Source organism: Geotrypetes seraphini, chromosome 7, assembly GCF_902459505.1.
Source record: "Geotrypetes seraphini chromosome 7, aGeoSer1.1, whole genome shotgun sequence".
NCBI classification, from domain to species: Eukaryota; Metazoa; Chordata; class Amphibia; order Gymnophiona; family Dermophiidae; genus Geotrypetes; species Geotrypetes seraphini.
In genome coordinates, this window is record NC_047090.1 from 53811254 (window position 1) to 53827697 (window position 16444).

At 42.1% G+C, this 16444-nt stretch overlaps 1 protein-coding gene across 6 annotated transcripts in view; it reads left to right on the forward strand.

Moving 5' to 3' along the window:
* Positions 1 to 16444, forward strand: part of IPO8 (importin 8) — a 441493-nt gene that overhangs the window by 375827 nt on the left and 49222 nt on the right. For all 6 annotated transcript variants that reach the window (XM_033950674.1, XM_033950671.1, XM_033950672.1 and 3 more), the window contains 2 exons: positions 6015 to 6235; positions 8683 to 8888. In XM_033950674.1, coding sequence (XP_033806565.1) covers positions 6015 to 6235; positions 8683 to 8888 — 427 coding nt within the window. The remainder of the gene's footprint in view (positions 1 to 6014; positions 6236 to 8682; positions 8889 to 16444) is intronic.

Consider the following 16444-nt stretch of genomic DNA (forward strand, 5'->3'; position numbering starts at 1 on the left):
GGCACGATTTACCTTTTGTAAAGCCATATTGCCTCGGATCCTGTAACCCATTAGATTCAAGGAAGTACACTATCCTTTCTTTCAGCAACACTTCCATTATTTTTCCAACAACTGAAGTGAGGCTCACCGGCCTCTAGTTTCCTGCTTCATCCCTGTGACCACTTTTATGAACAGGGACCACATCCGCTCTCCTCCAATCCCCAGGAATCACTCCCTTCTCCAGAGATTTGTTGAACAAGTCTTTAATAGGACTCGCCAGAACCTCTCTGAGCTCCCTTAGTATCCTGGGATGGATCCCGTCTGGTCCCATCGCTTTGTCCACCTTAAGTTTTTCAAGTTGCTCATAAACACCCTCCTCCGTGAACGAACAGAAGCATTTGTTTAACACATTTGCTTTCTCCTCATCACTCTCCACATATTGGTTCCCAGCATCTTTTAGCCTAGCAATTCCATTTTTTATCTTCCTCCTTTCACTAATATATCTGAAAAAAATTGTATCTCCCTTTTTTACATTTTTAGCCATTTGTTCTTCCGCCTGTGCCTTCGCCAAACGTATCTCTCTCTTGGCTTCTTTCAGTTTCACCCTGTAGTCCTTTCTGCTCTCCTCTTCTTGGGGTTTTTTATATTTCATGAACGCCAACTCTTTCGCCTTTATTTTCTCAGCCACCAGGTTGGAGAACCATATCGGCTTCCTTTTTCTCTTGTTTTTATTGATTTTCTTCACATAAAGGTCCGTACCCATTTTTATCGCTCCTTTCAGCTTAGACCACTGTCTTTCCACTTCTCTTATGTCCTCCCATCCTAACAGCTCTTTCTTCAGGTATTTTCCCATTGCACTAAAGTCCGTACGTTTGAAATCTAGGACTTTAAATATCATGCGGCCGCTCTCCACTTTAGCCATTATATCAAACCAAACCGTTTGATGATCGCTACTACCCAGGTGAGCACCCACTCGAACATTAGAAATACTCTCTCCATTTGTGAGGACCAGATCCAATATCGCTTTTTCCCTTGTGGGTTCCGTCACCATTTGTCTGAGCAGAGCCTCTTGAAAGGCATTCACAATCTCCCTACTTCTTTCCGATTCCGCAGACGGAACATTCCAGTCCGCATCCGGCAGGTTGAAATCTCCCAACAGCAGAACCTCCTCTTTCCTTCCAAACTTTTGGATATCCACTATCAGATCCTTATCAATTTGCTGCGATTGAGTCGGAGGTCTGTAGACTACACCCACTTAGATAGAAGTTCCATCTTCTCTTTTCAGAGCAATCCATATCGCTTCTTCCTCTCCCCAGGTCCCTTGCATTTCGGTCGCTTGGATGTTGATCTTTACATAGAGAGCTACTCCTCCACCTTTATGACCATCTCTGTCCTTCCTAAAAGATTATATCCCGGTATGTTTGCATCCCATCCATGTGATTCACTGAACCATGTCTCTGTGATAGCAACAATATCTAGATCTGCCTCTAATATCAGGGCTTGCAGATCATGAACTTTGTTGCTTAGACTGCGAGCATTTGTGGTCATCGCTTTCCAGCTATTTTTCAGCGATAATCTCCTTTTTGTATGGATTTCTGTGTCGTTTCACTTTCCGTTGCAATACTAAGAAATGAGTTGCTGATATTGCTTATGTTGCAGCCTTTACTACTATCACATCTTTTCTTTTGCCGGGGGTGGTCTCTATAATTGTCCTTCTTACATACACCACCCCCACCTTCTAGTTTAAATGCCTAGAAAAATATTGTCTAAATTTCTCTGCAAGGTTTCTTTTTCCTGCTGTAGTAATATGTAGCCCATCAGTGCAATATAGCTTCTTGTCCTTCCATGTATTTCCCCATCCTCCTATGTACCTGAAGCCATCTTGATGACACCAGGCTCTGAGCCATCTATTAAAGTCCTCTGTGTTTTTCACTCTTTGCTCTCCCTTTCCATATGCAGGCAGTATTTCAGAAAAAGCTAAAGTCTTTACAAAAGGTTTCACGCCCTCACCAAGCTCCCGAAAAGCTTTCTGTGCTGCAAGTGTGGAGATGTTGGCCAGGTCATTTGTTCCCAGATGGATAACAACATCAGTGTTAAAATCCTTAGTTTCTTCCTTAATTATAGTCAGTATTTGCCTGGAACTCCTGGTAGCTGAGGATCCTGGAAGACATTTCACTATTTTGGTCTCCTCGCCCTGTGTTCCAAGGTTAATGCCTCTGATGATGGAATCCCCCAACAGTAATAGTTTTCTGTTTTTGGCTTTTTTATTTGTACTTAGGGTGCGCTTGTTCTCTTGAGTTACATTCATTGGTTCCAGTCCCACCTCCCTTCTGTTTTCCTGAGTATCGCCGTGCACTAGTGGAGCGAAGGAATTCTGTAGAGGTAATATTAGTGAAGGTGGATGTTTCTGTGTTACATGTCGCAGTCTTCCTGAGCCTACTGTGACCCATTTATTCCTGGCCTGTTTTATTCTTTGAGGTAGAGGTGGTAAGTTGGTATGATTTTGTGGAGTGATGGAAGCTGCTATAATTGTATTCAATTCCTGTTTAAGTTTGCAGAGCTCCTCCTTAATACTGGCAAGTTGAAGACAGATGGGGCAAGCCTTAAGCTCTTGGAATTAAAGCACCACAGTGATTGCATAGAATAAAGGTCATCTTGATTGGTTGTGAAGTCCTGATTATATGGGTCTCTATATATGAATAGTGGTCCCTGGGGTTGGTGGGACTATAAGTCTTACCCTTATTCCTATGAAGGGAAAGGGAAAGAGGAAATAAGATTTAACAGAGAAAAGAGAAGGGTTTATTTTTTTGTGCTTTTTTTTTTTTTTTTTTTTTTAGTAAGAAATAGAGATGAGAAGAGAAATTAAGCAGATATAATGCTGAAAACCAGTGAAAAGAGCAGAATATGAAATGCTGAGTAACTTAGCTTTTAGAAGTTCACAGGGTAGCCTTGTTCAGAGCCTTGTTCCTATGTCCTTAGTGCCCTCAGTGCCTCCTTCCTATGTCCTTGTGCCCTCAGTTGCTCCTTCATATGTCCTTAGTGCTCCTTCCCATGTCTTTAGTGCCCTTTCCTATATCCTTAGTGCCCTCAGTGCCTCTTCCTATGTCCTTAGTGCCCCCAGTGCCTCCTTCCTACCCCCAGATCCAGTGTCAGTTCTCCTTTGTGCCTTTGTTCCAGTCTCCCTCTCTCTCCCTCCTCTGTTATGATCTTGCCTCTCTCTGCTCTTCCTCAGGGTCTCTTCCCCTCTATCTGCACCTCCCATAGTCCTGCATCTGCTTCTTGTCTTTCCTCTTTGGTCCAGGCCTTTCTCTCTTTAGTCTTTCTTCTACTTACAACCCCCCTTTCTCTGCCTCTTTCTCTCCTTCCTTCCTTCCTCCCTACCTCCTTCCTATATCCCCCTCACTGCCTTCCAGCCTTGCCCCCAAAGCCAGCCTGCCTGCCTACCTCCCTCCCTGCCGCGCCAAAGCCAGCCTGCCTGCCTATCTCCCTCCATGCTGCATCAAAGCCAGCCTCCCTCCTTCCCTCCCTGCTGCGCCCAATTCAACCTCCCACCCCCCCAGTCCGATGCTGCTGCTTGCCACCCAGAAGCCAATCGCTGCCTAACTGGCCCGGAACATCCTCTCCGATGTCAAGTGACGTTGGGAAGAAGGCTTCTGGGCGGCAAGCAGCCGGGGGGGGGGTTTGAATCAGGCAGGGAGGGAGGGGAAGCGATCGCCTGTCCTGTTGTCCCCGCGCACAGCTTTGGGACACTGTCCCTGAAAACGGGCATCCCGAAGCTGTGTGTGGGGACAAAGGGACAGGGGATCTAAAAACGGGACTTATGGTCACCTTAGGTATCCCTAATTATCACTTGTGCTCTTACTTCTAAATTCAACATTACTGGGATTCTATACGTAAGGCATATGCGAAGGCCTGGGAGCAGGGAAAACTGGATACTCTTTTCTCTGGCACCCCAGCTCCCCTAAACAAGCTGTCCAATTGGTATAAATTATTGAATCCTTTATGTGGGATTCATAAACTGCGTGACATGGCAGAAAGATCTAGGTTTGACTTTCTCAAAAAAACAGTTCTTTAGTTTATTTTTATACATATCCAGGACAGGATGGATGGGGGGATATTTTTCTGGTTCATTCCTTGATTAAATTGTTGGATGGAAGGGGAGGGATATTTATTTTCTGCATTGTTATTAATGGAATTTAAGTGCTTATTTTGTTATTAATGTATATATAATTCATGGCACTTTGTATTAGCTTTGAAAATTAATAAAGATTTATAAATTAAAAAAAAAGAAAAACAGTTCTTGGGGTGCTTTCAAACTCTTTATGACTTTTCTAAATCAGTGGATTTACAGGACCTCCAATGTTAACTGGACACTTATATTCGTTTTTTACTTGAATGTTCTACCCTGACTATATAGTGGGAGGTGTTACCCCTGATTGCGCATACTATACATCACACTGTGGAATGGGATTATGGAATGTTGTTGTTAGGCTCTTGGACGTCTCTGTGGGCACAGGAAGATTTATTTATAATGTGTTATTAGTGATCAAAAACATGATTTTCTTACTGAGTCCAATTGCAAGAATTGGCCAAGTTTGAGACACAGACATATCGCAACTCTGCTCAACCTGATAAGAAATATTATGCAGCCTTGTGGGACAGACTAATAGACATTTCTACTACTTCGGGTTGCTGAGTTTGAGACATTTTAGTTTCTGTTACCTGGGTGTTGGGGTGGTGGGGTGGCTTGACTGATTCATCTGTGTGTGGATTTGAGGAGTAAGAATTGAGCAGGTGTAGAGTGAGTGTCCCGATGTGCTTGTTGGGGTTAGCTGCGTGTGTGTGTGTGCTTGGGGGGAAAAAATCATAAAGGGTGGGGGGATGGCAGGGCTTCATACCTGCTCTTCATGTGTCTTCACTTTGCACTCAAAGTGTGGATAGGTCAACCTACTACTATAGGGTTCCAGTTTATGTTTACTTTGTTTAACTGTTTGCTTTCTTGACTTGGTTTGGTCACTATTTCATGGACTGTTTCTTATTGAGTGTTTACTGTATACAACTGGGATACCCTTAATGTTGGTCTCTGTTTTGTTTTTAATGTGGTATGGCTCGCTGCTTATCCAACCACTATCAATAATATATATATATATATTTTTTTTTTATATATATATATATATATATATTTATTTATTTATTTTTTAAATAAAGCTTTGCAAATACCTGGATGTCTAGGGTGCAGTCCTCAAACAATTGAAAGGCAGTTAAGCAAGTCTTATAAATAAAATCTACTGGGAGTAGCAGCACATCTGTGATGTAGCTGGTGGGGAATCCTAAGCCCCGCCAGCTAAAAACTCAAAACCTCTCCTCCCGCATATCTTTCAAAGAGCCGATCTTAACTAGCAGTGAGCAGCATGACTGATAAATGCTGTTTAAATTGGTCACACAGACTTCCTTTGACGCACTGCACCTCTGCAAACACAGGAAGTTGAATCAGAGGGAAGGCTGTGGGACTGGCGCAAGCAGCATGTATCAATCACACTGCTCACTGCCGGTGAAGATTGACTTTTCAAAGGGTAGGCAGCAAGGTAGGAGGGATGGACAGGACCACCTCGCCAAGAAAAAAAGAGATGGGATCTTCTGCCCACCGAAAATAGGGTGACTGGCTATGTGGGATGTGAAGATTCTTCCAAGGCACTATAAATATGATTCTGACTGTGCCAGAGGGTAGAAAGAGTCTCCATTTGGTTTTTGAGACTGATAATATTGAATGGAAACCATTTTCTGGGGAATTGGAATTTTTGATAGTCAAATGAGGAACCCTGAAATGCTATCTCTTAGCATTTCCTTTCACCAATCAGTTCTGAGGCAGAATGTCTTTTTACTTCAAACCTATCTATGTACAAGGCAATTCATCATTCAGCTTAAATATTAGGAACCTTATAAAGATACTGGATGTTCAACAAATATATATTTTCCTGAAACTTAATGATAGCCATTCTTCATGTTTATCTTGGAATTTCTCTTTTTATGTTCAGTGTATTCCACTATTTGTAGAAACAGTTCTGGAGAGATTAACTCGAGGGGTGAAAACAAGTGAACTCCGAACGATGTGTCTCCAGGTTGCTATAGCAGCCCTATACTACAATTCTGCCCTGCTTATGCACACCTTGGAGAACATTTGCTTCCCACACAGCTCTGAGCCTATCACTGCACAGTTTATAAACCAGTGGATGAATGACACTGATTGCTTTCTTGGGCAAGTATCTCTTTTTGTGACCTATCTGTATTGATGCCCATGGGTTTGTTATTGGTAACATTGCAATGAACAAGACCTTAGGTAGTTATATCTAGGATGCATGGGAATAGTATCAGCAAGGTTAATGGGCCTGATCCAGGTTAAACTAATCTAGATGAACATAATTTTGTATACTATGAATGAAGAGCTTAAGAATAATCTCTCAATTAGGTATAGGTGTTCTTTATTGCTAACAATATTAGAAGGATTTTAAACAACAAAATCGACACGGGACCAGAATGTGAACTTAAAAGTGAACTGAGACCGGCGCAAGCAACAGGTGGAAGATGCTGCTTGCGCCGGTGAACATTTCAAGAGCTATGCAGGGGGTGGGGGCCGCTCGAGCAGTGTGAAAGAGCAGGGGGATGCATGGCGTGGAGATGCCAGGCGTCAACCTCCTTTGCTACGCCACTCTCTGTCAGCAATAGGAGAAGCTAGCATTGCAATCCCCACCCACCCACCTGCCATGTGCCCTCAAATCTCTCCCATACAAGCACTGGCCCTGCAATGGTATACTTGCTGCCTGAGGTCTGCTCTAGAGCGCACCCTCTGACCTATCCTGCCTGTGCAGAAACAGGAAATGAAGTCAGAGGGAGAAGAAGCCAGAGGCGTTCTCTAGAGCAGACTTCATGCAAAGTAGAGAATGACACAGTGACAAAATTCATTACCATTCCCGTCCCCGCAGATAACCGCGGGAAATAATCCCATGTCATTTTCTAGTGTCTATTTCAACCTCGGTCCTTCTACACCAGCATTCTTCAAAGCAAAGCTTGCGGGTCAGTGGTTGTGGCCATTCATACTCTGATTCTTCCCTCTCTCCTTAAAGAATGACATGAAGATGGTTTCCCACGAGGACGGGAACGGTGATGAATTTTGTCACCGTGTCATTCTCTAATGCAAAGTATACTGCTAGTGCTGTATGGGATTGATGTGAAAGTACACTGTGAGGAAGACCAACAAAAAAAAGCAGAGAGGGTAGGCTGTGTCTCTGGAGGGGAGTGGGAGCAGCAGAGAGCATATGCTGGGCTTATGTATGTGGGTGGCAGCCTGTAGAGAGAGCAAAATTGTCTGTATGGTGAAGTTTGAGTAAGGCTGGGAAAAGAGTGTGTGTAAGTAGGGGAGAAAGACCAGTTGGCTGGGGAGGGAGATTAAATTTGGCTTGTGTGTGGCCTTGACTTTATATGTAGGTCACACCAATTTTGGCAATTTTAAGTCCCAAAACTGCCTTTGATTTACACATGAAATTGACTTATGGTAGTTAAGGCATAGTAAAGATAGGGGGGTTCATGCATCTTCTCATATAAGGAACTAAGAGGTTACATAGAGGTTTTGCTATTATCATTGTTAATTTTGGGTGTTAATGCTGGGTAACTGCAAAATCTTACCGATGTTAGTAAATGTAAACTATGATTGGTTGGACTGGAAATATCAGTGTTTACCAAGTCCTTTGAAAAACCACCCCCAATCTATCCATCCTTCCTCCAGACACTGACACTTGAGCCCCTGCCCTCCTTCCTGCCACCATAAAAGAATAAGTTGCTTCTGAGCCTCCATCCTTCCCTCCTGATTGGCACCTGTTGTGGGGGGTTAAAAAAAACAAATTGGGTCCAAACCTCTTCTCTTCTCCTATCACAAAAGTAATAGCCCTTTCCCACCCTTCACTCCTTCTACCTATGGTATCCCATTCTCAGTCCCAATCTGGACGAGCTTGAGTTTCATCTAGCATTATTATATTGAGGGAGGGGGAATGGACCTTTACATTTATTGCTTTTTTAATAAAAGGGGCATATTTTGTGTTTGTTTTTACACAGGAAGGAGAAAGATAGGCTTGGGGGCAGCTTGTTCTTTTATGTTCTCCTCACAGGCGGAATAAGCTTCCGGGATATTTACAACAGCAATCTAGTTTGAGTAATTTAAAGAAAATATTGAAGAAACATCTCTTCTGTAAGATGAAATATGGGACTTGATTTATAGGGTTTTTTTATGTGAGGAGCTGGTAGCCTCTTTGTAATTTTAGGAGGCTTTACATTATTAAGTTATATTGATGTTTGATTTGTTGAATTGTATGTGATTCTGTTTGTGTATGTACTTTACTGTGACCCACCTTGGGAAAGGCAGGGTATAAATAAAGAAATACAAATACACATTCAATAAAGGCAGTTACTGCTGTTGGAGAAGTACAAGGGGAATAGAAACACATAAGTATGAGTATTGCCTTCCACAACAGTTGAAAAACTATTATTCTAGTTTGGTCTCAATTTTTTTTTTTTTTTTTTAATTGTGTCCAATTACAAATTATAAGACATCTAGTTCCGATATTCATGTTTCACTAGTTTTGAAAATTTAGCCAACTTTTCATCATGAGTAACTTGTTTCCAGCTAACATATTTTAACATTTTTTATTTAAGTCTTCATGACCGAAAGATGTGTATCATGGGTCTTAGCATCCTAATGGAACTACAGAACAGACCTGCAGCTGTTGATGCAGTGGCTGCCCTGATTGTACCCTCTGTCCTACTCCTGTTCCTGGGACTGAAGCAGCTATATGCAACTAGAGCTTCTACTAAGCGAGACCACCTCTCAAAGGATTACAAAGTAGATCCAGACGAGAATGGTAAAATATTTACCTGCTTTTGATACTGTTTTCATTCCCTGTGGTCTAATGTCGTGAGGGGATTTCAAAGGTATACTTCAGGTGCTAGTGTTGTCTGTATTTGATTACTGTAATGTGGTACTGTTAGGTTTTCCCGGGGGTGGTATTGAAATTGTTACAGATAGCACAAAATTCTATTATCAGGGTGTTATTCCGGCTCCAGAAAAATGAACATGCAACTATATTAAGCTTTTTTTGGCTGAAAATTGAGTTCAGAATTAAGTATAAACTATTACTACTGGTTTAGCTGAGTATACAAGAGTGTACCCTGCGATATCTGATTGACAGTGTATTTCCTTACATTGGGTTGCGCTTACAAAAGATGCGCTCAGCAACACACCATGACCTGGTAATTCCATCAAGAAAACAGTTGAGCTTGCAGGCTGTGAGAGTGGGGGCATTTTTATGTTGTGGTCCAGAAGAGTGGAATAGATTCCCGTCTTACATTAAACATTAAAAAAATGTGGATGCCTTTAAGAAACTGTTGAAAAGACATCTGTTTTGTTGTATGCAAATCACAGTATGAGATGTTGGTCAGTGAAAATCTGAATTGCATTAGGTTGCTTGAGGCTGATTCTTGATATATGAAAAGTGATTGTATTGCTATTATTGTCAGGCTGGTATTTTATTTTGATTTTATGCTGAAAATGATGTATATTGCTGTTGTTTTTTTGTAAGATGTCTGAAATGTCTGTGAAGTACTATTATGTGTGTGCTGTTGTACTTCACCTTGAAAAAGGCAGATTATAAATAAACAAACCATAATATCTGATTTGTTTTATCTAAGTTTTTTAAATAATTATTTCTAGAACTTTACAAGCGAAACTAACAAAAATAGTACCAAATAGGAAAAATAGCAAGAAATAAAATAAAAGGAAAACTATGATTCCTGATATGTCAAGTACCCAGTATGTAGAAAAGATCAGTAACTAATAAAGTTATCCTCACAAAGATAAAATAAATTACCCTGTCTTTGTAATAACTTTCTAATAACATATTTGAGCCAGTTAAGGTTGAAAGTCATGCAAAGGTTTAGGGAATATGTTTCAAGTTTATTCATTAATTTGTTATACAACTAATTGCTACCTTCTTGCAGGTTTACATCTCTAAAATATACTATTATGGATAATATAAGGAAGAAATAAAGAAAATGTGTGCATTCCAAGTTCCGAATCTTTTTTTCCTGCCATCTGCTTAGTGGTAGGGAGAAAATGAATAGGTCTGTTTCATGATAGAACAGTGAAGTCAGATGATCTGTAAAAAGTGAAGTTTTTAGATGACTTTTTAAGTTTTGCAAGGAAGGTATTTTCTCAGGACAAAAAAAGATGGGAGATCAAAAAAAAAAAAAAAAAAGGGACATGTGCTGGGAGGGTCTCGTGATGCCATGAGCAGGAGTGGAGGCTGATCTGCTAGGCTCCTCCGTTTGCATTTCGTTATAGCCCGGATTTGCACTTTTGGACTTGGGATTTGGAATTTATTTTAGTGGCTCACCGCATCTAGTTATTTTCTGCTGGAAATTTGGTGGTAAATTCTAGCAGATGGCAATTAAATCGACGAAGCATGAGAGAGAGCAGCTGCATGGTGGAGAAACCAAGATGGTGGATCATGCATTACCTCCAAGCCCTTCTATCAGTTTGAGACTCGGAGTTCCAGAACCTGGTTGAGGTCTGGTTTGACCAACTTTTACAGTCTGGTGCCAACTTGGGTCCAGTGAAGTTGGAAAGGGCACATAGATTAGGCCTGCGGAAAGATGGCCAGGCTCGTCCAAGAGTGGTGATCATCTGAGTGTAACTTTCTCCACAAACAGGCAGTGTTGCAGGCTTTATGCAAAGGTCAAGTGTTGGAGTACCAGAATCATAAGGATACTATGCTTTCAAGATTATTCTATATTGGTAGCTGCTCAGCAGAAGGTATTTGTACCTCTGTGTTCGGAGCTGCATGCCCGGAAAATCTCCTGTACACTTTTGTATCCTGCTTGGCTGCGGATAGTTTTCGAAGGACAGCCCTAGTTTTTTGATATGGTGGCAGTGGCCACGGATTTTGTGAAAATGATATCGGCCTTCATGTCTTCTCTGCCAAGGTGGCTATTTGTCGGGGGGGCTCCCAAAGAGAAGAGGACTTGGCTTGGAGGTACTTTTGTTGGCCTGCTTGTGGATAATCTTTCTTTTTCTCTTGGACATCGAGTTTTGTTTTTGATATCCCGACAAGTATAAATATTGCAAGGCTTATATGTAATTGGTTTTTCATTTTTGCAATGGCTTACATTTAGCATAAGTACTAACGTTAGTGCTATCATATGCTTGTTTATTATGGAATTGGTTGTGTGGTTATGGGTGATTGGGGGTACAGGGAAGGATCACATGCTCTTACTGGAATATGGTAGGATGTTCCAGTTTCAGGGAATGAGGGGGACTGGGAGGAGGGCACCTGAAATTTTTCCTTGGGGGGGATAGGGAGGGGAAGTGCGTAGGGGTAGGGTGGGAGAGGTTGGGAGGGGTGCAGTGGAGAGTGTATGTGCTTGTTGTGGGCTGGATTTTTTGTCTGAATGGAGGTGCATACTTGGAATTGAAGATGTTCTTGAGTGAGGTCATAGGCTGGGATGGCTTCACCTTTGGTGAAATTGCAATGATGTCTGGTCTGTCTGGGTCTATGAGGGAATTGGCTAATGGGTCACCTGATTTCTTAGAACATGGGAGGGATATCCTCTCTAGTTAAAAGATCTAAAATTCTTAGGGCTTTGAAGAGACATAAGGCTTCGATTGCTTTTCTTCAAGAGACCCACCTGGACTCTTTGGAACATAGTAAACTTAAACTTGATGGTGGGTGGGTCAGGTGTTAGAGGAGGGTGCTGCGGTGAAAAAGAAAGCTGTAGTTGCAATTTTTATCTATAAAGATGTTGATTTTCACTGTCATTGGGTCATAAAGGATCCTTTGGGTAGGTATTTATTAGCTTCTGTCTTTATTCATAAATGTTCCATGATCTTATGTAATGTCTACACTCCCAATAATTTTGATAAAGCTTTCTTTCCTTAGCATGAATCCAGAGACCAGTGGGATAGCACACATCCACCAGCAGGTGGAGATAGAGAAACTGATTAACAGGTGGTCCTATTGGCTGGCACACCTCCTGCATCTGCAGTATGCTCTATCTCCCAGCAGGTGATGGTCTCTATTCAACTAGCTCCTGAATTCTGGCTGTGACTGGAAAATTATTTTCTCCTGTTGAGGTTTCTCTTCAGTGAGATGGCAATTTTATTTCTCCTGTTGAAGTTTCTCTTCAGTGAGACAGGGGTGTCCGGCTGAACGGTGCCCCCCCAGGTCCCTGCCTCACTCTCCCTCCAATGATAGAGGGTTTGACTGGGTCTCGATTTTTCTTCTTTCCCTTCACTGTAAAAAAATTAATAAATAAAGAGACCACAGTGACCATTAAACAATTCTGCCCTGCACTATCAACAAAGTTGTGAGTACATGTTTTATTTGAACTTCTTTTCTGGTTTCTGGTTGTGGTGGAGCTGCGGGTTTGGTGTGAGTCTACAAAAGGAATGTTTTTTATCAAATGCTATATTTTGTAGAGTTGTGGAAATGGTTTAGTGACTGACAAGTAAATTTACATTTGTATGAAGTTTATTCAGTAAAAGGGCTTTGGGTGTATGGATAGAGCTCCGTTGATGGAACTAGTGCCTCCTCACATGTTGTAGACGCGCGCTTGTTTTCATATTCTAGCAGCAGCGCCACAGCGGTAGTGGGATTTCTCCCCGAGGTGGACTTTGCTTGGCAGTTCCCGTGGCTGGGTGGAGATAAATATTTGGATGGCTCGGGGTGTGTTCTTCACATAGCCGGTTCCTGACTGAGCACATAAGGTGTGTGCTTATTTTCCTAAGTTGAGAACGAAGCAGCATTCATTTATTTCTCTCCAATGTTAATTTTAAACATTTTATACCATGACAGTGGGAAAAATATTTTAATGGTTGGCTCTGGGTAGGTTTTTTTAATGCATTGTTGATAGAACCAGCTCTTTCAGCATGAAACAGGCACGCTCTTGGGTCTCCAGCGCTAGCGGGAGCACCGCAGCGTTCACGGAGTTTATTTTGCAGCTGACTTAGGTCACTATCCCGCAGCTTCCCTGTTTTCGGGGTTCTACGCGTCAGGAGTGTTTCACTTTTGCCACTGTTGCGGTGATACATCTTGTGTGTGTGTTTCCCCATTCTCTCTGCTTGAAAAGATTTAACTACTTTAATTGTGACTGTACTGTTATGCCTCATGGTGCTTAAGAAAGAGATTCTGCCCTGTGCTCAGCCACCCAATCTCGTTTTTTTTGCCATTATGGGTCGGCAGAAGGCAAATTGCTGCACAGTGATGCCAGTGGCATGAGAGTACCCTGTGTTTCACACAGGTATCTTCTTGTCTCTCTCGGTGTCCCTGAAGGCTAAGTCTATGTAGGTTTAGAGGTTTTCTTATTCTTTGTGCCTCTGTGCAGCACTGTGTGTGTCTGGTAGCACTATAGAATTGATTCCTGAACTGTCTTTTCTATTTCTAGTGTGCCAGGGACTGCAAGTTTCAAAGCTTTTTGCACAGATTTCTCAGGTCACCATCTTCTCATGACACCTGCTAGACAGTCCCTCAAACTGGCAGGAAGAGCCGTGTAGCTCCTTGTAACCAGGGACAAGTTATCTATTCTCCCAAACTCACAGAGTAGCAAATGCTATGTGACTGTTGGAATAATCCCTGAAGCTCTCTTTAAGGATGTGAGCTTTATCTGATAACAATTAGGGTGCAGATTGTTTTCCATGGGGTGGTCAATGCAGCTTCTAGATTACGTCTAGTATGTCTTCACTTTAAAGGCAGTAAGTTTTTGGCTAACATTACATGGAGTTAGCACTGTTTTCAGAATTCCAACATACTCCATCTTACATCGCAAAGCTGGATTTTTTTCTTGGAAAGTTCCTTTCTTCTTCCAGAATTTACAGCTCTTGTCCAGCCGTTCCCCGACTGTCTGCTTTTCATTCTGAAGGGGTCTTCACTTCCTCTGGTAACTCTTTATGCTTTCTTGTGAGTGGAGAGACACTATGATGTCAGGTTAGGGGGCTTTGGGCATTTTTCAGGATGCTTTCAACTTTGAATCTTCCTCCCATTTCATATTCTTTCTTGGAGTGACCATGTATTGAGCTTCCAAAGGTTACGTTCGTGCGAGACCCCTTTTAAGTGTTACTGGTACTCGGGGCACTAGTTTTAGTTCTTCCAGAACTAAGGGAAGTTATTCCATTTACTTCATAGTGCCTAAGACGGGGGAATTGGCCAGACGGGGGCTGGATCTCATTCTGGTAAATTAGTTTCTCAGAGTTAGACATTTCTGGAGAAAAACTGTGAGAATATTTACAGTTTCCCTATGGACACGGAATTTGCACTATCTTCGCTTAGCTCTCATTGAGCAGCACTAACAATTTTGGCAGATGCCATTTGGCCTAGCCACGGCTTCATGAACATTTTAGAAAATGAGGGCAGTAGTGGTGTTTTGGCGCAAACAGGAGATTCAGGTACTTTCTTTCTTAGACGACTGCTTGATTTGGATATCTTCCAGCCAGGTTAATTTGTCAGACACAAACGGGTGATTTATTTTATTTGAACTTCTTTTCTTCAATTCTTTGGATGTGAATCTTCAAATTTCCAAAGAGCTCTTTTCTCCTGTACTAATTATTGGAATATCAGGGGATGTTGTTCACGTAGGAGAGGAATGTGTTTCTTCCCAGAGACTGGGGCGACAGGTTACAGTCTCAGGTTTGCCTTCTTCAGTCACCAAGAACAAGAGTATAGGATTCTATACAGGTTCTAGGATCTATGGTGGTGACTCCACTGGGAACTTTGGCTTGCTTTCACATGAGAATGCTATAGCAGTCGCTTTTGTTCCAGTAGTTCCAGGTATCTCAAGGCTCCAATTGTAGTATCTAGTAGGCTCCTCAAGCATCGCTCAATATAATTTGGTGGCTCAGCGAGATTAATCTTTTCAAAGGCATGCCTCGGTCTTTGCTGGACTGGCTCAAAGTCACCAAACATTCCAGGCTGTCGGGTTGGGGGGCTCAGTGCCTTCAATCCTCAGTGCAAGGAGTCTAGTATTAAGAAGAGACTCAGTACTCATTCATTCTTCTGGACAGAAGCATGGTCAGGCTACCGTTTCAGGAGTTTCAGACTATTCTTCCGGAATGACGATAAAGGCCTTTTAGGACAGTGTTATGACAGTGGTATTTCTCTACAGCCAGGAAAGTACATGATGTACTCAGTTGGCGAGTAAAGTAATGATTCTACTTCAATGGGTGGAATCTCATCTTCCTCTTCTGTCAGCGCATCATTTTACAGGACAGGAAAAGGGTTTAGATAGACTTTCTCACCACAAAATCTGAGCATGGACCATCTATTGTATGTTAAAATGTACAGCGCTGTGTACGCCTTTCAGCGCTTTAGAAATAATAAATAGTAGTAGTAGTAAAATATTCTACATTCTGGAAATTGGGAACTCTTTGCTCAGGCGTTCCAGCTCTTTGTATAAAGGTGAGATCTCCTAGAACTAGACCTCATGGCCTCGTCTCGAAATTCAAAGCTTCCTAGCTTCTTCAGCAGATGCAGGGAGTGGCAGTCAGAGGGGGTAGCAGCGTTGCTTCTTTCTAGCCTCTGGTTTCTCTTTTTAAGTGTTTTCCCCTGGCTGTTGATTAGATGGATTTGCCATATCAAGCTCGCTTTCAGGGCACAGTAATTAGAGAATCTCCGGATTGGCTGGGCCATCCTTGCTATGCAGATCTGATGAGTCTTTCGACGGCCGAACTGTTGAGATTCCTGGTATCTCCGGATTTACTCACCTAGATCAACATGGATATTTGTCCTATTTTGGTATTATGACCTAGCTTTTGAAAAGTCATGACTGATGTGTAAGGTTTATGCGAAGCAGGTTATTTCTTCTCTTCTCCAAGTGATACAGAAGTCTTCACCTGTGGCTTATGCTTCCATTTGGAGGCTTTTCCTTTCTTGGGTACTTCTCAACATTGACACCCTTCCAGAGTTCTATGATTTATATTCTTTCTTTTTTGGCACAAACGTATTGCCAAGGGCTTAGCATTCAATTCCCTTCAGCTTCAAGTGGCTATCTTAGCTTGTTACTAGATATCTCGCTCTTCGCTTACTTCTCAGCTTCAGTTCAGTTCAGTTACTAAAAGGAGTACAGTATATCCGTACACCTCTTAAGAAGCCGTGTCCGGAGTACAGTCTTAAGGTACTTCTTCGCAGTTTACAGAAAGCAATTGTCTGTTTTTTTTTCAGAGAGATATTATCATGATCTCAGAAGCTTGTAGATTTTTGCGTGAGTTGCTGCCTCCCAGGGATTATGGGGTCTTGCGGGGTGGTTGAGAGTTGGATGTTGGAAAGGGTTTAGCATCTTGAACTGCTGGGGATAGTCTAAAAGGGACTCCTTCTTTAATTTTGGGGGCCCTTTTTCAGGAATGTCATTTTAGGGTAATTCATACAGCCTATTT